This window comes from Zalophus californianus, chromosome 4 (genome assembly GCF_009762305.2).
Source record: "Zalophus californianus isolate mZalCal1 chromosome 4, mZalCal1.pri.v2, whole genome shotgun sequence".
In the NCBI taxonomy this organism is placed as follows: domain Eukaryota; kingdom Metazoa; phylum Chordata; class Mammalia; order Carnivora; family Otariidae; genus Zalophus; species Zalophus californianus.
Genome location: NC_045598.1, coordinates 54,404,423 through 54,427,540, shown reverse-complemented (window position 1 = coordinate 54,427,540; position 23,118 = coordinate 54,404,423). Strand labels below are relative to the sequence as shown.

The following is a 23,118-nucleotide window of genomic DNA, read 5'->3' as shown; positions in this document are numbered from 1 at the left end:
AGCTAGTCGTGCCGTCCTTGGCAAGCTGCAAGCCGCTGGTGAAAGCTCCTGCAAGTGCACAGAGCTGCCTCCGCGAGGTCTTGGATGACAAAGGGCTCCTGTAGCTTTACCCCAGTCGTGAGTCTCTCCCAAGACACAGACAAGCCCTGGCATTTTAAAACGCAATGTTTGTGAGAACAAAAATGAGTTCTCGCACCACTCGACTGTCTTCTTCTCTCCCACAGTCGTTAACCTGGAAAACGTAAGACTCCTGGTTTATGAAAAAGAGCTGGGTGTTGCACAGAGCAGGGTACATCTGAGAGGGACAGTGGAAGATGTCTGTCTTCAAAGGAACCAAGGGGGGATGATGGAGAAGAAAAGGATTGGTATATAACACTTGCAGTTCAATTAGATTCTGGCTGCCTCTCGGAGCTAGGCTCTATGAAAATTCTTCTCCTTTGTTCCCTGACCAGGGTGTTGTAACTGCCGCTGGAGAAAACCAGGTGCAGAAGGCACCCACAGAGGAAACAGAAAGACACTGTTCATCGTGCCCCTGCCCATCTGCAGCCGGGAAATGCCGTGAGCTCTGCACCAGGCTGATCAAAGATTGATCGGCTGACAGCAGAAACTGCTTTGGAATTAAGAGAAACAAGATTGATTTTTTAAAATAAAACCAGAAGAGGTGTGTGTTGCCATAAAGCCTGAGGCACATGGTCATGGATTTAATGATGTGTCGCAATGCCAAAAAAGAAGGGAGGTGTGATGTTCAGCTGTAAAAATGTGTTGGTTCTCTGCATGGTGGAGTTCTGTAAATGGGCATAATTCAGCAGTATTTGAAAGTCAACAGACTCAGAATCTAAATGCTATTTATTTTAAAGTACAGATTTGCATATTCTGCAAGCCTTATTAAAGAACAATATAATCCAAATAGGTTCACTATACAGTAGAATGGCTTTAAACATGAGATCAGAAATCCCAAGTAATCAAACAGAACGCCTGACAGTAGCTAAGGATCTCTGATGCAAACATGTTCTGACAGTGTCATGTGTTAAATACCAGCAATGTGATAACAGAGCACAACAGATAAAAAAGCATCAGATTGGGAAGATAATGATGCAGCTTGCAGAAAGCCACATCTCTCAGAGATGTCAAGATTCTTCTCTTCCCATTGAGCTTTAAGAAATAACTTAGCAAAGCAATAGTCAAATTACTTCCAAAGCTAATTCCCATGGCCCAAATCAACACACCGTTATTCTCCAACCATATCTCTTACAAACCACCTAAGAGGAAATCCTTTGCTCCAAGTCCAGTTATTGGAAGAATGTAAAGAATACCACGTCAGAGGAGCCAATAGACTGGTCCCTCAGGTTTAGATGACTGGACCCCCCACCCCGACCCCAGTCAGAAGGTCTTGGCCAAGATGGAAGAGGGTGGATAGATAAGGGGAGACCTGGGGTATGTAGAAATACAATCAGCCTATAATAACCTCTGTCTTTGATGTCATTCTTTTTTTTTTTAACATCTTTCTGCTTATTTTTTTTTTTTACCTTAAATGCTGTCCTTAGTTCTTATTTGAAATGGCTTTTTCTGTGACTTGACCCCATTCCAAACTCACATAGGGATGTTGCTGATGGGTTGCAGAGATTAATATGGAAAAATCTCAATTACAGAACAGATTTCCCAGTTAATATCTTACCTAAGAAAGTATTTGAAATGTATTCAGAAACCTGGTTCCCTGATCGGCTCATCTCTGAGAGGTGTGTCAGCTCCCGGTTCAGCATTCTTTTGAACTGTGTATGAAGAAGAAAAATGTATTAATCACCTAAAAACTAGCAAATGATCACTGTAGATGTTTTCAACTTTACTACAAACCAAGAGATCAGAGCAGATACTATTAAATAAATGATTCTGCTTCTACAAAACACCCCTTTAATGCGAAACCATTCCCATGTCACCTTAGGGAAAAAAGAGGTTTTCTTGAGATTTCTTAGAATTAACATCTGATTTCTTCTGAAGATGCAAACATGGGAAAAGAATTTCAATAGAGGTCAAGATAATTGCACTTGAAAAATGTAACAACTTTTAAAACACATTTGTTGGAAATTAACTCGAAAATATTACTTGAGAGGAGATTATATGTGAAAAGTTGAACAGAACTAAGGGGAAAAAGAAGCATCCTTTAAAAATCCTCGAGCCGCATAAAAAGAATTGGATTAAAATACAGCACAGTCTATTTAAATATGATGTAATATAGCATGCCCTTATACAATAAGCAGCCTCCGTGGGCTAAGGGACAACACAAACTAAATCATTACAGATGTTTTTCTACTTCACAGAAAGCACACAGATGTAAATGTTTCACATTCTATCAAAGACATATAACAGAATCAAATTAACCCACCTTGATGTAACCCCAAGATACAGATAACAAATAGTTTGCCTCAGGCATTTTGGAATGCTCTCCTTGCCACAATCCACAAATCCCTTTGAAAGAATTCACTGTGCTGAGAGAACACCCCGAAAGGACCGGGAAAGCCGAGCAGATTCAGTGGTAAAATAATCAAAACTTATAAAAGACAAAGTCTCCAAAATTTAGGGCATTTCCTAATCCACACAAAGCCCATCTTCGCACTCCATTCTTACAAGAAGCCTATGCTCCCTGCTTCTTTCCTGGCAGAGAGAGTAATGCAATCAGGAATTGCACGAAGGAACAAGAGCCTGTCTAAATGTATTCAGCTGGCTGGTTTGCAGCACTTATGAATTATGAATAGTCCTGGTGGCCGAAGGGGTTTCCACTCTAGATTAGTCCTGCTCAGCTGAACTCTGCAAGGAAGGAGAGATTCTTCTTTCCTGTGGGGTTGCCAGACTGGGAAACACAGCCATCTTTTAAAAAGGAGAAGATTAAAATGGAGGAAGCCCCATGAATATTTAAGTAAATCTGAAGTCAGTACCCTCCCCCATTTCGACTAGGTGTTCTTAACCCTCTCTCCACTGCACAAAACATCCTCCACACAGGCTCAGTCACGCTAATGGTTTCAGAGGGATGGTGCATTTGAGTCATTTACTTTCTCAATATTTTTAAAAAACTGAGAACAGGTTAGAACTGTGCCTGTCTTCAGACTAGGCTTTCAGACTACAAAGATTTTTTTTTTTTTTTAAGCTAGCTTTTGGGAGGATTTTTTGCACACTGGCGGTGTGTGACAATGCGTTCAGCCATCCTTCACAATGAAACAAGTGGGAATAGAATGAACTTCTTTCATTTAAAAAGTATTTCATTTGCAGAATGCAGTTCTCTCCACTCCATCCGTTCATTAATATGCATATTAGATTGCATTTGACAAATGAATTAAACACGTTCGACCTTTCAATCTAGGATCTAGAATGTGTTAGGAAATGTAAGCTATCATTTGCTGCATGAAAGGTGAATTATTTGGGTTATGAAGGACTACGCTGTTTTGGTATTTGAGTGTTAAACATCTAATTCATGTTAGTAATATTTAGGAGTTAAACTAAATTTTATTTCATTTTAGCAATCTAGGGCATGTTGAGAAAGTCATTCCCTTCCTGTAGACTCAATCTCTCTCTCCCTCCCTACCGCTCCCCCCCCCCCCCGCGCCCCCGCACCCTTTTCCTTGTCAGCCTCAGAGGGCACAGGCAAGAGGAAAGGCCAAGAGGAGAGTCTGACCGCAGAGCTTCCCAGGCCCATCCCACTCCCCTCCTTCTCCCTTCTCTCCGTTACCCCACCCTTGGACTCTCAGAAGTTCAAGTACAGCATGTTAAAGCCAGAGCAAAGCACCATGGCAACAGCCCCCACACGCAATTGGCTCTCTTTCCTGTGAGGCTTTCTCCTTTCAAATGAGCATCCTGCACCAACAATGGCTTCACTTCAAGCATCCAAGCCCCCGTCGTGCCACTGCCTGAGCCCAGGAGACCAGCCTTTCTAGCTGAAGGCAACGCAGCTTAGCATTGCTGCCTGCTGGCTCACTGCACGACGCATTGTCCTCAGAGAGGTTCTGGGGGAACCCTGCTTGCGTCTGTGTGTTTTCCCATGATACACTGTGTCAGTAACAGTAACCAGGGATGTCCGGATCAATTGTCTTGGCTAGTGTGTTTTACTGATGGAACCTCCATGTGGTTTTGAACTCCAGGTGAACCGCATTAAGTTCCAAATTATTTATTTTTCAAGACAAACCTGCTTGGTCATAGGGGCCTCTCATTTTTACTTCTCAAAAGTCTGGCACTTACGCTAAAGACTTAGAAGCCGGAAAAGAGAGGTGTGTATGCTCTGATTGATCAGCTAAATTTTGGCAAAGAGGGAAACCGTACTTGGAGCACTGCAAAAATATCTTGGGAAAAAAGCAGAGACCGATGATTTCTTTAATTATGTCTCTGCATAAGACTTAGCCAAACGTAACATTCAACGCTCCATCCTCATTTTGGTTCCTTTGGTTGGTAAAATATTTAGGAAGATTTTGGAGTCAATCAGGTTTGCACTAGTTCAAATAAAACCATTTTATCAGGTATTTGATAAATATTTTTTGAACATCTAAACTATGCCAGGCAAAGCATTAAAGATAGAGAAGTAAAAGAAAAACAAAAAACACCAAGAAAACCAACAAAAACAAAAAAACAAAACAAAACAAAACCAAAAAAACACCCTTTTTAATCAGCTCTAATCTTAGTAGGAATAGTCAGATATATTAGGGCATGTAAGTTGACCACAACAGTTTTAATAGTCTGGAGAGAGTGGGGCCAGTTCTTTATTAGTCATATTGGCTTCCTGAATATAGAAGCAGGTAGAAATTCAGTAATAAAAGGCTAGGAAGGGAAAGACTTTTCTCCTTCCTTTCGTTCTAAGACCTCCCATGGCCACAAAAATCCTGTTGGGATACACTGTCATTCAGTCCCAACATGGGAGCAGGGAAAGTGGCTCTCAGCTACAAGGCTGAGAAGAAGCCAAACTCCTCACCTTTCCTGCACTGATTACAGGAGTAAGCTATATAAATAGTGACAGACGAATACCACCTCCCTCCTTCTCATGCCTAAATTGCTCTCCTGTGAGTCTTTTGCTATGGGCATGGCAATGCCACCAAAAAGCCAAGTCATCCTAAGGTAACCATAAAGCACATATCATGATGAAGTATGCATATGGAGGTCACTCAGGGTCAGAAACTGACCCAATCCTAAAACGCTGCTTAGTGACAACCATTGGTTTTCCTCCTCTATAAGGGAGGGCCCAACCACACTGACCGAGGCCATCACTGCTCTCATCCAAAAGCATTTATGAAGGGCCCACTTATGCTGGGCAGCAGACGGGAGCATCTTTTCCATTCTAGCAAATGTAGAGGACAATCAGTATGATTAGTGCTGGCCTATGTGATGAAACACACCAAGGGGTAGAAGAGATAGGAACTGTGTTTGAGGTTAAGCCTGAGGAGACAGTTGGACTATTTGGCTTAGTTCGGTTTTCAGGGTCAGGCCCCCGTATGAGAATTGTTTCTGTGGAGCCAGAGATAGCCACAATGTGGTGGACAAATCCTGACTGTCACAGCTCTCACCAACAGCCCTTTGAAGTCACCTCACCTCTCATATTTAAATGAAAATGATGCATGGTTTTTGGCTCTCAGCCTTCTAACCTGCACCTGTCATGATTCTATGACAAGTTCCCTGGCCGTCTCCGATAGACTGGACACAATACTTACCAGCAACTGCTATTTCCCAGAAAACAAAACACTCTCAATACTACTGAAACACCCCGAATGGGAAATGCTTCAGTCTGTAAGAATAAGTCACCAACAATGGAAAAGAAGCATTTATAATGTCTCCAGAGTTTGATATTCTAAGACTCTTGCCATCTCTTGCAAGGTTGGGTGCTCAGTCTAGATACGAAGGTAAAATAGCTCCTAAGTGAAACCGTGTCTCAAGCAGTTACAGGATTGAAAGGGAATGGATATTATTTATTTTGTCAAATGCAGTAGAGAAATGCACAAACAGGAGCACACTATTTCAAAGATAAATGTGTCTTTACTACCTAACGTACACAGATCCTATTTTTCTGTTAAGAATCTGCCTTCACAAGAAAACCCTGTTAGAGCCTACCTAGAAATAATGTCCCCAGAGGAAATGGCCAAAGCCCCTTTTGAGTACAGACGAGCAAAATTTGTGAATGGACCCTTAGTAACACAAATTCCTCCAATGCTTCCTTAAGCTTATGCCCGCCACCAGATTTGTGAACACTGCTAGAAACTGCAGTTCTTTTCTGAAAATGGAAAAGGATACCATTCTCTATAAATGCTTTAATCTTGTTGCCTCAAATTATCTTCTCTGTAAAATCACACGTGAATGTTTTTGGATAGGCTATCTTTAATAGTGGGAAGTTATTTAAAATATATAGTAGCAAATCTGAAATTCAATTACACTTGATATGAACATTGTGTTTTATGGCTTCAATTTTTCTTTACCTTCAGTGCTACATATAGAGATTATTTTCTTCTGAGCCAGTTTTTTTGTGAAACGATGGAACACTTCCTCATTCTTCTAGCTTTCTCACGAGAGGACTGGTTTGAGCTTTGTGCAAAGATCCGCAAGCAACTTAGGGGCTCTCTCAGTAAAGAGGTCTTAGCTACACTAACCGCACAGGAGGCGTGGAGTAGAAGGATCTCAGAGACTGCTCCCAGTTCTAAAACCTGGTGGTTTTATATTTCTAAGAATAAAACAATTCAGAAGAGTAGTCATATGAGGGGCTAGTATCAAGCCCATAGAATAGCTACTTTTAAGACTCATCTGGGCTTGTGAGGGGTGACATGGATGTCACCGAGGAGTGAATCTTTAGTGACCCACTATATCTTCAGCCCATCAAAAACTAGATAAACAGGCACTTTCCTCTCATTTAACCTCATGCTGAAGTCAGTAGGTGAAAACTGTGTGGATTTAAAAAAAAAAGAAAGGAAAGAAAGAAAGGGAAAAAAAAAAAAAAAGGAGCCAAAGAGAGGAAGACAGCTCCAGCAGTTACCCTTGTGGGTGGCCGTCTACGCAGGAGCCCATCTGTGAGACAGGCGCCTTATTGTGTGGGACCTTCCTGTTTTCGCAGTATGAAACAACTGCCCAAGTCATTAAAGTCACAATGACTTTATTAGGGACTGCATTTTGACTCATATTTTACACTTTGTTAGTCACAACTTAATCAGAATTCCTGGGCATCAGGAAAGCAAAGGGGCTGAAAATTCTTCCTCAGAATGCGAGCAGAGGTAGAGGGAGTTACAACGGCTCAGGGAAGGTGCGCAGCTCAGGGCAACATGCACGTCCGGAGGCCCTGTCTCTGTCTCAGTTCTGGCACGAACTCTGTGCATGATCTCGGGTAAGATAAATTGACTTTTGGGGACTCAGGTTGTTTTAGCGATGGGCACAGTTTCTTTAGTCATAAAATGGTTAATTTTGAAGGTTCTTTCTGATTCCAAAACATTGCTTCCTTCATACCCTTATTTTCACATGGAAAGAAGACTCAAAGAAGTGGAGAACTCTAATTGCTAAGCACCTACACTTTCCTTTGCAAAATCTGATGTTAACGACAAAAAAAAAAAAACAAAAAAAACAGGGATATACTGGACTTTCTCTAGACCCTTTATCAAACTCACGATTTCCACAATTCTTAACATTTCGGATCATCTGACAGTGAGGGTCCCATCGCTCGTCTCCTTTTGATCTTTCCCTGTCTATCATCTGCTTGAAACTTGATGTCACAGTTGCGTTAATGACCTGCTTATCGTATTTGAGAGGGAAATGAAATGGAATTGAGTGAGTCAGTAACAGGAATCAGGATGGGAGACCATGCCATTCGGTGTCCACTAACATCTACTACACTAGACACCATAATTCCATGATGGGCCATCCCAGAGAACAAGCTCTGCTGTGTGACTATCTGCAGCACATCGTTGGTACACCAGGGAATAAAGTTAGGTCATTCTAACTGCCCATGTGATACATCAGAACAAAATTCATCTGAACACACCAGAATTGAGTGATTCTCTTCTTAACTGCCCAGTGATGTAGTAATCCACCACAAATATAGATTGAAAAACAAGCAAGAACTTCTCCGGCATATTCTGCAACAAAACACTGGAATTTATGATGAAGCTAAAATCGAATAAACTCCACTTGCTGCTTAAAGGACAAGTTATCTGCTCCGGTGACATTTTAAAAGTCAAAGAGGGACAGACCATTAGTGCGTTCATACACAGAACTGAAAAACAAGAAAACAAAACAAAACAAGAAAACCTCAAACGAATTTAAATTCAACACTCTACAACCTGACAGTAGGTCCTGAACAGCCCTCAAAATTATTAGGTGTTTCTTCCTGCCTGTCTATCTATCCTCTTTGCTGCTGTCCATTTTTCTTAGAATTTCTGAAACTTTTCAAGAGGAGATATGGCACACATTACTGGGACACTAAAAAATTGACCTCTCCTACACCCAAACTAATTCCCTTAAGAATGTTTAGAGAAACTTCTCATGACTTAACATTCCCTTAATTCCAAAAGTTGCTGCAGTGACACAATTAAATAGATACTATATTTATATTCAAAGATGTATTGGAAATTTTAGATAAACAACATTTTTTAGAATAAGTGTGTTCTAGAAATTTCATGTCCCAAATATCCCATAAAGAGATTGGATTTCAAAATCATATACTCACATTGTGTCAGGTTTAGAGGTATCGTATATTTTTAGGTAATTGAAAATGTTCACACTTGTTCTTTTTGACAGAGGTCTTCCCTTCTGCTGAGAAACCCAGCAACACTGCATCTGTTACTGGGGCTTCACAATTTCATTTTATGTATTTGAGCTTTTTCTTTTAATCTGGCTGTTAAGAGAAATAGACCGAAAAAAAAAAGAGGTACGTTGGCAAATCTGGGGTGCTGGCCTGACAAAGATAGCAAAGGCCTTTCTTCAGCAGATAACATAATCATTGCAGCAACTGAGAAAAAGCAAGGAATCAAGGTACACTATTTAGTTACCCTTTTGTTTTTGCATTTAAGCAATCTATCATTTTTTTCTGTGCATAATGGCTAATATTTAACCTCAAGCTTCTAAAGCCAGTTCTAAGGCCATGGGGTGTTAAGGTGATTCCAAAGCAGATGATTAAGGTTTCTGTTGAACCATTTCATGGCCAGAAGTTCTACAACTTATTATGTTTTTAAAATTAGAAATCTTAACCATGGATCAGACCCATAGCCCAACCAGTCTAGTGTCCTCCACTGACTAGCTAAAAACAAGACCTATGCCTCAAGACCTTCATATCTGACTTGAAAGCCATTGACACAGAACAGAAAAATCACCCCCCAAGCATGTGCTTTCTTTTCATAACCCCAAAAGCATTGGTTATGATTCTCCTTAAGAACTGATTTCCAATTTTATTCTATAACATCTCCTCGGGTGTTTAAAATTTTGTTTAAAATAAATATTACCTTATTAGAATTCTTGATATTTTTGCAGCCACAAAAATCTACCACAGCTTCTTTCTGAGATTACTACTCTACCCCTTTAAATACATCATGTGACATGTATTGTGTTTAATATTAATTATATTGATTATTGCTAACTATGTTCACATACCCTTTGAGATAAAAGACAATGTGATGCTTCAAAGCCTGCTGTGGAAATCACTACTTCCAGATTAACAGTTTCCCAGGGCTGGAAATTTATAAGATCAACTCTAGGGACCATCTAATAAATAAAGGAAACGCACAGGCTACAGAGACATATCATTTTATTCCCTGAAAACATATACGTTATCTGTTTTGGCATTTTGGTACTCCCTACACTAGAATTGAGAAGAATTTACCACATGGTGGAGGCTAGAACGTATTTTTAAACTATAAAGGATGAAAACAGTGGTCTTATCTAATTTTATTCTATAAAAAAATTACATTGTGCATTTCATTTTCTTATTATTAGCTCCCACAATTTAAAATAGATGGATGAGTGCTCTGCACAACAATGCACCCCAGGATGTATAGTTTGTCGGTTCACGGAAGGCTTATAATAGTTTCAGAGTTGGAGGTGTAGGTCATACATGACGTAGAGAGGGTTCTGGTTATAGTTGGCCTTCCCAGGGAGATCTAACAGCATAGAGAGGACTCTTAACAGCAAACTCAACATCATACTAGCATGCCATCAGATCAGGTGAGCAACCAGCTGAGTCTGGAAATAAAATACTTGTCTGAGAAACTTGGCAAGTCACTGAACCTCTCAGAGACTAAGTTTTTCCAACTTTAAAACGGGAAAGTTAGAAATAATATATGTAAAAGGATTGGCAAAGTGTCTGTAGTACTTGTCCTTTATTCCACAAGATTTATACTTGAAGCTGATGTTTTATTTCTCAGTTTTGTCTCTGAATTTAATTTAATTTAGGAGAGTGGGGAAGTAGGGCAGAGGAAAAGAGGGAATCTCAAGCAGGTTCCACTCCCAGTGTGGAGCCATCGCAGAGCTCGATCTCATGACCCTGAGATCATGACCTGAGCCGAAATCAAGGGTCAGATGCTCAACCGACTGAGCCACCCAGGCACCTGGCTTTGTCTCTGATTTTTAAAAGAATCTGAGCTTATGGTCCAGTCTTCACGTGGGTTTGCATTTGGGTGGAGCTTTCAGCTGGCTCTCTGGCATCTAAACTCTTCTTCTTGTTGAAAGTAGCTGGTATAATTAACTACAGAATTCCCACAATATGCTACTGCTGATGTGATGCAGTGCTATGTCATTTTGATTACATGACACATAAGTTACTCATAGAAGTTCTGGCTCTCTGGTTGACATTTAGATTATTCACCAGTCTAAGGAGTGTAAACCAGAATTGCCAGAAAGATAGATGAAACCCATCAAATGAAACCATAACTCAAAACAGCCTGGTATTAAAACTATATCATTAAAAAAAAAAGCCTATTCGGAGATATCTCGCTGTTGCTAACTCTATCCATTCATGATTCCATGACTTAGCCAATTTCCTCAAATTAAGAGACTTTGGAACTCTTCGTGTATGAACAAAAGCCACGAATGGCCACAAGTTGCCTGACACAAGGACAACTGCACCAAATATTCATTTTGCTCAGGTTGCCACGGTTGAGGTCCGTCCAGTAACACATCTGAATTAATTGAATATGTGGCTAGGAGAGCAGTGAGAGGAGCATCAGCAATATGTCAGGAACAAAAAACATAACCAGACAATGACAGAATGACTAAACGGCTACACTCCAGACACAACAAATATGTAGAGTGGCTGAGTTTCAGACACAACACGTGCTCATAAACATGTTCCCAGTTGAGTGTGCATCGCCAGTCTCTGAAGGGCTTAGATCCTTGGCCACAGGATGCAGACTTTCCAAGAAAAAGGTAAACCAAATGCCCCCATGCTGAACCAAACAACAACGGTGTGCTTCACGTTTCTGTTCATAAGAAGAGCATTTGACCCTGATGGCTTTGCTCTCTATTGTCTGACTCTGAATTTGGGAGAAGGCTCAGGAGCAAGCTTTTGCAGCTTCTGAGGGTAGTTTGAAGAGTCACTGTAAACCAGATGGGAGTTTTTCATTCAACTGAACAATTAGAAAAATGAATTGGGAGCACCTGCACGGAGCACGGTGTAGTGCAACAGGAGACAGGATTCCTGGGTTCTAATGGATTTGCCACAAACAACATCATTGGTTGTGTCCACAACCAATTAGATTACATTTCTTAGCCTCATGCAAGGGATATTTATTTGAATGTCTAGAGGTATTTTAAATGCTGGGACCACTATAGCGAACAAGGTAGACACAATTCATGTCCCCAATAACCTTACAGTCTAAGGGAGATGAGTAAAAACTAAGTTCCACAACAGAAAATCAAAATCATAAATTTGTGAGAGCCGACTGTAAAACCCACAAGGTACTGGGTTAGGATAATTAGAGAAGTTCTCTTCAAAGAAGTAACATCTAAAGTGAGGCCTGAAAAATAAGAAGGGAACTGGATTGAGCTCTAGCTTTCAAATTCTATGATTACATATTTTGTTACCAAGTCATATAAGAATATGACAAATTGGCCTGTGGATTTCCCTTTAATTTTTATTTTTATACCATTTGACTTTGGAGCAAAAAGAAAAAGATTTGATTCTAGGGCATCAGCAGTGAGTAGCTGAAGGGCTTGGACAAATCAGTGATGTCTCTTGCATCCTGTTTCACACTGAAAAGGGGGATATAGTAATACTTTCCTCCTGATGAGCATCAGAATGAGATCACATAGGGAGAGCTCTGGGTAAGCAGGAAAGCCCTCTTCAGGTCTGTTTCCTTACCTTGCTACCTTGGATCTGGCAACACAAAAATAACAAACAGCTATACACTTAGAGAAAGTGGCCCTTTATTTAACGCTCTATCACAGGACCATAGGGAACTTTGAGAGCAAATAAGCTTTAAAGTGAAGAAAGGGGCCTTAAAAATCCCCACATCCCTCCATAACTAATGTTCCCTCAGGCAGAATCAGAGTTCTCTGGGAAATGCAGTCGTGGATCGCAGGGCTAGATTTGAAAAACAGTGATCAAAACAGAAAAATCTTTCCTGAGTTCTTCCTCATTAATATCACCTCCTCTTTTAACACCTTTATGAAAAAAGGCTCATATTTTACTCATTTTAACCCAATATATTCTCTTGCTTTAAAGAAAAAGAACCCATTCCTGTCCAGGGGTTCATGTTTTTATTTATTTTTGGCAAGGCTCCTACTTAGGATTTACTAAGGGCTCTGAAAGGTGTTTCTTGAAAAGCAATGTATGGCCTTTCTTAGTTTGAAAATTATTCTATTCCCCATCTACAATGCAGCATTAGACAATGAATTTATCTTAATACCATGAACATATATATAGAAGGAGAGTATTAACAAAAGAATATTTTTAATTATTGTAATCAAAATTAGATAAATGATTTGAAATTAAATTATACTGATTTAAAAATATTTTAAAAATCATACTGGTAAATCCTGAGGAGATGTTATCAGGTAATCTTCCATGCAATGGGTAAGAAAGATGCAAATAAATTTTGTGCAACTAGATCCTGAGTGTGTTAAAATACAGGAGGGAAAAATTCAGTGACAGCTCACCCTGTCACAAACATAAATGATGTACTGGACTTGGCCAAGTAAATGCAGATATATTTAAATCATTCTGACTCAGTTACAGAATGGAACCAGCAATAACAATCCAAAGGGTAAAGGGCTGAGGCAGGGAGGGCACTGTGCCCTCTCGGCTGGGTAGATGGGTAGCATCTGGCTGGCTAAACTGACCTGTCTGGGCTATGAGTGGGACATCTAGAGCAGGAGCTGGAGACCATTCATTAGTGATCTATCAGAGTCCCTGGCTTCTCACAATCAAATGGGCATGCAAGAGTATACGGGAAATTCATATTACCACTGGATAGTCTCAGCATGTTCCATGAATTTAAATTTAAATTTTTTGAAAATACTAAAAAATATTTCCATCTTTAATATCATGCTGTGCCTAGTAGCAAGGTCATTACCTGTCCTAGTAGCCATCAAAAGTCCTCATGTCCACACATTTCTTAAACGACCAAATCAAGAAGAATTTCAGAGAGATTTTTAGAATAAGACAAACCCCAAGTCAACTACCACCAACTGACAAAAGCCTTCATTTGTTTTTCGCTTTGCTCCTGACCATTAGACTGAAATAGAGCTATGACTCTTTGATACTTTTTAGTCTTACCACTCTGAGCATACATGTGTTCTCAAAATATTCGAGACACGACTACAGGCCTCAAGAGCTTGCAATCTGGAGTAGACATAAATAAAACCTCAGAGAACTAAAATATTAGTTATGATATTAACCAATAAGCTAGGTAAGAGGATGATTTATGAAAATCCGATCAAAGTCAGAGTACCTAAGTCAAGGTTTCAAAAAAAGAAAGCCAAGAAGTGTAGTATACCAGGAGTAGGTTCATAGTATAGGCCCGATGATGTATTTGAGCCAAAGGGAAGTCTTTAAGGCCATGGAATGCCAAGAAAGGCGGTAAAGGTCTGCATTTCTTCATTCTCAAGTTACCATAAAACTCTTACTTCTATTCTTAAACCAGGTTTTCAATAGATCTTCTGACGTCAAGGGAAGAGAGGAAGTTGGAAGTCCACTGTTTGATCAACTGGAGCTACTAAAACTTGAGTATCATTTCGTTTATGTGAGGATAAAAATGTTAATCCTGGCTGTCTTTGTAAAACTAGATTTTCTTTCCTGATAGTATACATATATTTTGATGATATATGCATATATTTTGATTCAGAAGTTAAAACAGCAAAAAGTGAAAAAAAAACCAAAACAAAAACAGCAATGCCAAAAGCATTTAAAGTAACTCATTCCAACTATATCCTTCTGGATTTTGAGCACACAATTTTCAGGAATACTACATTAGTTCTCTTTACTTGAAGTGATTAAGACATGTATAGCTTTTACTCAAGAAAGGTAATGAGAAGGACAATGAGAAGGTTAAAAATCAATGCAACTAATAGAGGGACCGTGCCATGTCTTTTTTAAGTGTAATCAGCCTTTTGCTGAAGATGAACAGCAAATTGGATTTGTAATCAAACCTGTATCTTACTACCTTAATCTTCCACTAATTAACCTTGTGACTCTGGAAAAGTCATGTCATAATGAAATTATATTTCATTTAGATTGTGTTTTATGTTTTACAAAGATCTTTGGAGTACATTAGATATTTAATCCTCAATTTTTATCATCCTCATCTATAAAACAAGGTCTTCAAATCAGTGATATCTACGCTCCCTACTGGGTTTAAAGTTCTAGGATTTTGTTTAATACAGCCAATGTGACAGTATAACTGGAAAGAATATATTTCGATCTTTCTTCTGGCTTGATTTATCAACTTTCACCATCCGTACTGACCAAAGACATTACATAGTCACCAAATTACCACTTCACTTCACCCTGTCTGATCAGCTTTAGTGCACAGCCTATATGGCTGAGTTGGAAAGGTATTTTTATTTAATGACAACTTCTCTTTTTACTGTTCTCCTTTCAAAAACAAGTAATTAAAATTTACCTTTCAGATGGCAAAGGACAAAACTCTTGTCCTAAATCTACATTTTTTAAATGGTTTAATCACTTTTATGACCAGTATCTGTACTCAAATTTCCTTTTTACAGTTGCTGAAGGTTATAACATTATACACTATGCTGTTAACAAAGAGTGAAAGGAACTTGGCCATTTAAAGTGTTTAAGGAACATTTTCAAGATCACCAAATTTTGAGCAGCTAAAAAATATAAAGAAGTGAAATTAAGCCGTGAAGATGAAATTTATTTTTAATAAATTCACTAAACTTCAATTTCTATAGGTTTCAAAAGTGGTACATTTTTAAACTACAAGTAATTAGCAGACAGAAACACAGGACTGATGAGCAGAAATGCATGATTTATAGCCTTTAAATGCTACTCCATAAAAAGAAAAAGACTATCAGGTACTTCTTAAAGAGAAGAAGATTATCAGGCACTTCCCAAAACAGAAACAAAAGAAACAGAAGTTTTACTGTCTTCTTCATTTCTAAATAACTTAACTGTCCTTTCTTTGTGGAAACACTTGGCTACTTTAAAGTAAATCAAACAAAGGAAATTACAGTAAAATATCCAGGAGACTAAACAGTTTGGCACCAGTTGAGGGAAACATCACGTACAAATGGGCAAGACACAGAGGGTTGGCAGGTCCCTGAAAAATGCTAAAGTGGAGGGATGTGCTAGGACGCACATCCACTGTTGGCATAGTGCCTTCCAGAGTGTGAAATCTATTGACTGCAGCACAAGTCTGCCCTAGTAGCTTTGGTTTGGTAAGTCCTGGCTTTCAGAAAGCTGATGTATCTCCACTTGCTGAGCACACTTTTGCTCAGAAGGCAAATTTTGGGAAGAATAGCACAAGACTAAGCTCCACCCTTGGCTTTTCTTCCATAGATAGCAATGGCACCGATTTTGGAAGACTTTTGGATTAGGACACATTTGAAAAGAAAAATATAAGATAAGAAAGAAGTATAAAAAAATGTGAAACAGACGTCTATTCCATTAAAATAGTTATTCTATTTTTTACCACTAGTGTTCTGGATTTATATTTGATACTCCAAACATAGTTGTCTGATTTTTTTTTTTTCATATGGAGAGAAAGGGTCCCCTTAAAATGACTTATTTATCAGATTTTGATAATATAATCTTGTCTTACCAGCTAGCCAGGGTGCAACAATCAAAGGTAATGTGCCCTGACCTCACTCCTCTTTTATTTTTAGAGATTTGGTCACTTGGGGCCTTTCAGGTGAAGTAGTAGAAAGACTGGGGTGAATGGATTAGAACTCAATGAAGGAAATGGTTCTGTAAATATCAATGAAAAAATATTTAAATTAAGCAAAATAGATTAAAAATCAAACTTATTACAAAGCACTAAAGTTTTCAAAGAGTAGAACTTAGAACACTCAGTTACACTCTCAATAATACAACTTATTTTGTCACAGAAAGAGTAACCGAAATAACGCCAGGTAAACAAACAGCTTAATCTTCTCTTTCTTCTTTGCTGGAAGACAAAGGCTAATGCAGACAGTCTATATCTTACCGCTAGGAAATTTCCCTGTATTAATTATTGCTATTGAAGCATTCCTCCTCCGTTTCATGGTCTTGGGGCATGTATTAGAAAGGACATAATATATGATGAAATTGCCCCAGTTTTTTGGATGATAATTTTCAAAAAAAGAACAGCCTCTCTCTGTTTTCTTTTTATGTTGGGGAGGGGGGTAAAAAGGGAATTTGGGGGTTGGTTGTCTTTTAAACAAAACTTCACTGTCTTCTCTTAGGCCATGTTAGAGAATTTGGGAGCACAAATAGATCTTGAATTTAGCAAACAGGCCCATTAGAGGCAGCAGATTAGTTTAATACTGTTATTTACATTTTGATGAGTGCTTTACAACCATCTTCTATAACTGTGGTTATTCTCCTCCCTCTTACCTGTTAACAGACACTGCTTCCCAGCTGGGAAAACTGAGTTTAAGGTTATTAATGGCTGGTCTGGAGGCCCTGAATATGGTAATTGCAGATTAGGATTCTGAACCAGACCTAAACAAGCAATGATGGCCAGAGTCAGAAGAGTAAGACTTCCCAGAGATGACAAAATTCCCTTGTAAAAGTTATTAAATACCTCTCTGTTTCTATATTTATCTGTGCCATTGGGATCACTGATGGTGAGTCAGATGGCCCTGGGTGTGAATCCTGCTCTCTTCTTTACCTTAGGCAATGTAATACAACTCCTTAAACCTCACTTTACTATAGAATGGAGATAATAATAGTATGTATTTCCAAGGGTTGCTGAGCGTATTAATGACAGAATGTAGGTAAAGGGCTTAGTACCATGTCTGCACAGACAGTAACAAGTAGTTTGTAAAAGTAGTTTGGCCGTCGACGCTTACTGTCCCAACAGTAAATGCGAGAGCTGCAGGAGACCATGGAACAGTCTTCTCCAATTCTTTTGTTTTGTAGATAAAGAAAGGCAAAAATTCCAGATGAATTAACTGTTCCTATTATTCATATTCCTAAATGGAGGCAGAGCTAGACTTCAAACTCATGGCTTTTACCTAGGCTCTTTTCCCTTTGCTGCCTCCAGTTCTTTTTTTTTTTTCAATATATATATTTTTTTATTTGACAGAGAGACACAGCGAGAGAGGGAACACAAGCAGGGGGAGCAGGAGAGGGAGAAGCAGGCCTCCCACCGAGCAGGGAGCCCGATGCGGGGCTCGATCCCAGGACCCTGGGACCATGACCTGAGCCGAAGGCATATGCTTAACGACTGAGCCACCCAGGCGCCCCTGCTGCCTTCAGTTCTATAGAAATCTGAGAGTGAAGAGAGAAGAGTTGGATCAAAAATGTTCAAGTGCCCCACCTGGCTGTCAGAACCGATTTTCCTTCTATTCTTCCCTCGAATCCAGCTCACCTCTAACACGTGTAGGGCCACATACATATGTCTGAATAAAGATATAAATCGAGCTAGCTCCAACACTCCTACCTCAACAGACATCCCTTCCTAGCAACTCGGAAGGCCAGCGTGAAGTATGAATTCTTGAGTTCCTCGGTTATGGCAGTGCAGGGGGACCTAGCTCCAGGACTGCGTCCTGTCGCATTTCTTCCCCCAAGGAACTCATGCGCAGGCCTTTGTATACCCTTCTGCTACCACCTGCCTGTCCAAGCCCCTCCCCCACACACACTTCTTCCAAGCCCAACTGCTGCTTCTTGGCTACTCTTTGGGCCTAAGGGTGTGAGTCCCTGCAGCACATCCAGGAAAGAGGCGTGCACAGGCCCTGGAACAGGGTCCAGAACCATTGGGCAGAGAATGTAGGGGGTCCAGTGCATGCAGTATGGTCTGGAGCAGGCACCACAGCTGCCCCCGTCCCGGCTCCTCACCTCCTGAAGCAGAGTGCAGCTGGAGGAACAGCCCAGGCTAAGGCTCTCTTAAAGCAAAGGGTCCAGGAAAAGGACCCCTCTTGCCCTAAGGGTGGGAATGCTCTAGTCATATCATTTAACCTTGGGCAAAAGTAGAAGTAATCCCCTCCAATGATTGGTCACCTGCCTATCATCTTTCTGACATAGCTCTGAGATGAATCTGTTGACCAAGAAGATCTATTTCCTTTTTGGTTCTGCTGGACCCGACATTTCCCTTACTTACTGATTATTCAGTTAGATAGAAAATGACTCGCAAGTGCAGGGCAAACTGCCCATCACGATCACACTCCAGTATCATGCAGCTTGAGTCCCAAGTGGCTCCAGGCTGGTAGAATTATATGAGTTTATTCCTTCCCACCCAAGAGCGCAGGCAATTATTTGCCTTTACTTTCAATACTCCGGTACAGACACACCTGAAGAACCGGAAAAATAAACCTGTGTAGCCAGAAGGACTCACTTCCCCTGTGATGGTATCTGCAGCTGACTTCACGATACCTTCAAAGAAAAAGACCTTCTATCTCCCGTTCTTATCTTACAGATTTCCTTAGCAAACATGGACTGAAGTGCTAGGTCCCGAGGCTTCATTCTAAAGAGACTACTGATATTATGCAGGACTGCTCTCTTCAACAATGAAACATCCATTTTCACGGAGAGGGCCCCAAACCTTTGTCCTACACATAAAACAGCCCCAGGGCAAAGCTAGTCAAGAAAGAACAGGAGAATGGAGAGTGTTCGTGGCGAAGTCGGGACAGTGACAAGTTGCTTGAACATAGCTCCTTGCTGAATACCACAGCATGTTCATCTTTTGAAAAAACCTTCAACATGCTGGGTACAAATGACCCCTTTGACACTTTCACCTGAAAAGTTTAGGCAAGAGACTCTGTTTCTCAGTAAAAGCTCCCTGTCCTTGTCAGTCACCACTACGCCTCCCTGGGATTGTTTTGTGCCGGTCCTTCCTCAGCCACTGTTGTCGCAACTCTGTACTTTCTGACTGAGTCTGTCAGGAAGGAGACAGGAAATTCTAGTCACCCGCACAGCAGCTGCGCCATTCCTCCTATCCTCCTCCAATGACGTCGGTTGGCTTTGGTGACACGAGGTCAGGAACTGAGCCACAGTGAAGGTCAGGAAGATAGGTCAGTGTTTATGCCGTTGTTGGGCTGGGGATCCTGCTGAGGCTATTTGCTTTCTTCCTTGCTATACTGTTTCTCTTTCCGTTCCTCTTTTTATAATGCAGAGCCAAAGCATCCTGTTTTGAAAACATCTAACTGTTTGGTCACCGAGGAACTCATGCTCTGATGCATTTCACTGAAGTGTAAGACAATTCTTCTAATTCAGGAGGCGATGAAAGTTGAAACAAAAATTAATGAGCAAGTCTAAGAAGGCAATCTGTTGTTACAGAAAACAGTTCTAACACGTCTAACTGAACTTGGGCTGCTGGCGGAAGGTTCACTCGACATCCTTTTCATCTTGCAAAACAATGTCATTACCTCGTAAAACTGCTGAATTTATTTCATCTTGTAATTCTCGGGGAAAAATAACCTACAGTATTAATCCACCTGGCTGCATCTTTCTCTGTGATCCTGGAATTCCATTTGGCCTGTGGCCAGCATTAAGAAACTGGGGCCCAGGAGACTACGTTTCTATAGGTCACAGAACAGTTCCTTATCTCTCAGGCTCTGAAACATACTTGGGAAAACCAGTTATAATCTTTGAGTCACAGTTTTCTTCAAAATATAAAAGGGTTGAGGAAAAACAATAAACACACAACCCTACCCAGATGGGGTAAATATGAAAGACTGCTTGCTTTTCCTCCACTGGGCATAGTCAACTCTCTACCATTCACAAGTTCCCAAACACCCCCCACACAAAGCATTGGCTTTCCCATCACCACTGTTGAGTAGGTAAAAATTCAGTAAATCACCGTGCTGATCAAAACTAAGGGCATATGTTTGCAGAGATGTAGCAGATGTTATTAAGAAGTCATCATTTATTGAATCTTTACTACCCAGCAGGTGCCTTGTGGAGTGTTTTATCAGATGCATTATCTCATTTAATCTTCACAGTGACCCAGTAAGGTAGGTACCACTTTTATCCCTGTTTTCCAGATGAGAAAATTAAGTCTTAGAACAGTTAACTGTTCTAACTTAACTAAGTTAGCCGAGGTCAAGTAGCTAGTAAATGATAGAGATAGGATTTGAACCATGATCTTTTGACTCCAAAGCCCATGCCTTTTCACATACTTCCTGTATGGAACATCTTCAGACTCGCTTCCAAGTTTGTAACTCAGAGATTTGCCATGGCTCCTTTGTTCAGTGAGGGGAAATAGAAGATGAGCAGATACAACTACATAGTAATGGTGATGATGATGATGATGATGATGATGTGGGAAACAAAGGCAGAAGAAAAATTATTAAATTTCCTTACCACCTAGAGCCCACTGACAAGTCCTTGAAACAGGCAGAGTGACATTCTTCTAGGGACTCAACTGCCTCAATGTTAACACTTTGCTAAGGGCAAAAGGCAATCCTAGCCCAAACCCCACGTCAATTATATTTTTAAACGGTGACTTGGATGGAATGTTCAAATAATTTCAATCACATCTGAAATTAAATGCGGGACTGTATTTTTACCACAAATAATTAAGTTCCCCCCCAAAACTGATATAGATCAATTTCTTTTTGGTGGCCACAAAAATATTCTTATTATATTTTGTTACATGCGCCATGGATTAAGCTTTATTTATGAAACAATTATCTAGATAATCAAGATTCTGGGGGGAAACATGGTTGCTAAATAAAAAGAGAATGAGATCTTTTACAAATGAAACTGACTTTAGTTGTCAGTTGAGCACTATTCATCCACTGGATAATTGCTTTGCCCTACAACCTTTCCACTGTAGATGTAGAAAATAGGTGCATGCCTTCTACTTAAGCTAACTGTGTCAGCATTAAGGTTTAGCCCTCTCTTTAGGGTTAGCTCTATTCAACTTTCATTGCTTCCTGCACAGGACACCATAAAGGAGGAGCGGAAGCCTGAAGTGATTGGAATTCTCACCAGGACCTACATAGTCCTTGGTCTCAGAGCCTTATTGACCATTACACTGAATATGAAAAGTTTTTAAAATAAATTTGCAAAACAGACGATGTTTAATTTCAGCACTCCAGACACGAAACTGGTTAGAATCTACAAGGTATCAACATTCAAAATGAAAAATAATGACAATTTGCAGTTTCTCAATGAGAATTCTTTTTCTCCCCTGGAGTTAGTTGGCTACTTTATCTTAGCAACTTAAGAAGAAAGTTCAGCATGTCTTTTATGGTGAAACCTGCTGAAAAACTACCCTTAAATATTGGATCTACATCTCCTATGGGTATCGATGCTCACAACATGCAGTAAATAGAGGATCCGTTAATGCTCCAAAGTAGGTTAAAGCATGTGTGAAAATCTTTTTACTTGGAATCCAGTGTGGTTTGGAGAAGTTACGCAGTTAAGTCCTCCTCATGGGGAAGCAGTTGGTTGAGATTTACAACAGCCTGGAAAATCCCATTTCAATTGAGAACTTCAGAAAAAAAGTCAGTAAATAGTTAATCTCAAAACTTTTCTTCTTTTTTCCAACTTGAATCTAAACTAAAATTTGAGAAAGAGACTTATTTCATTTTTTGCCCTTTCGTTAACCAATAAACAAGAATAAGAAGAGCCTGTCTCCCCACCCCTAGCCCCCTTCAAGACCTCCTAAGGACACAATGCTCCCCCTGCTCAGATCCTTTGAGCAAGAGCCAGTAAGCCTTGATAGGAAGGTGATACTTTTAACCCCAGGAAAGAGGGAGGAGGGACACACATTCCCTAATGAACCTTGGGGCTGGAAAGGGAATGTTGGCAGGTGTGGAGCAAAATCTTTTTCCGGCCCCAGAACCATAAGACAGTAAGACAATACCTCAGGCTAGGATGATTGGGGATTCTTAAAGTGTGTACTTATAAGGGTACAATGTTAAAGTTTTCCATTAAAAATGGAGCAGTAAGTATATACATATATGCACACACATCATATATGTTTATAAAGTTAACATTCTCCAAGGGGGGGAAACAAACAAACAAAAAGCAACAACTCTCACTACATAAATTAGCACTCTAAATCCAGGCGATAATTAAACAAATGATATAATGATAGATAATTAAAACTCTTCCACACTAAGTTTTGTCTGGGGATTGTAAACAAAACTATTTCTTTGCAGTATGGGTAGAATTTAATTTCAAATAATTCTACTTTGAAAAGCAGCAAACTTTAAGAAAATACTTTCTTTTTTGGAGATAAACTATATTGTTTCTTTCTTTTTTTTTTTTTTATCTCAGGTCATGCCAGCATCACAAAAGGAATGTTAGAAAATCCCAGAATGTCCTTCTGAGAAGAATTTCAGAATTTATAAAACTTCAGGGCGAACCAGTCTCTTCACTGATCTATGGAGGTCACGTTAATTTCTTGTTCAAAAAAAAAAAAAGGTGTCCAACACCTGATTGCAATGCAACGAACGTGTTATCCACTTTACTCTATGAATTCATTCAGATGTTATCTTACTGATAATTGTTTTTTTTAAAGGATTTTCATTTGTAGACAAATAAGCTTTATAAGCACCTCTCACCTTAAA

At 39.8% G+C, this 23,118-nt stretch overlaps 1 protein-coding gene across 8 annotated transcripts in view; it reads right to left on the bottom strand.

Annotated features, from left to right (window-relative positions):
- PDE4B (phosphodiesterase 4B) overlaps positions 1-23,118 on the bottom strand; it is a 520,481-nt gene that overhangs the window by 18,978 nt on the left and 478,385 nt on the right. For 7 of the 8 annotated variants that reach the window (XM_027619904.2, XM_027619913.2, XM_027619965.2 and 4 more), the window contains one exon: positions 1,676-1,769. In XM_027619904.2, coding sequence (XP_027475705.1) covers positions 1,676-1,769 — 94 coding nt within the window. Of the gene's footprint in view, positions 1-1,675; positions 1,770-2,380; positions 2,795-23,118 lie in introns of those variants that run through there. The other variant, XM_027619956.2, reaches the window with a different exon arrangement.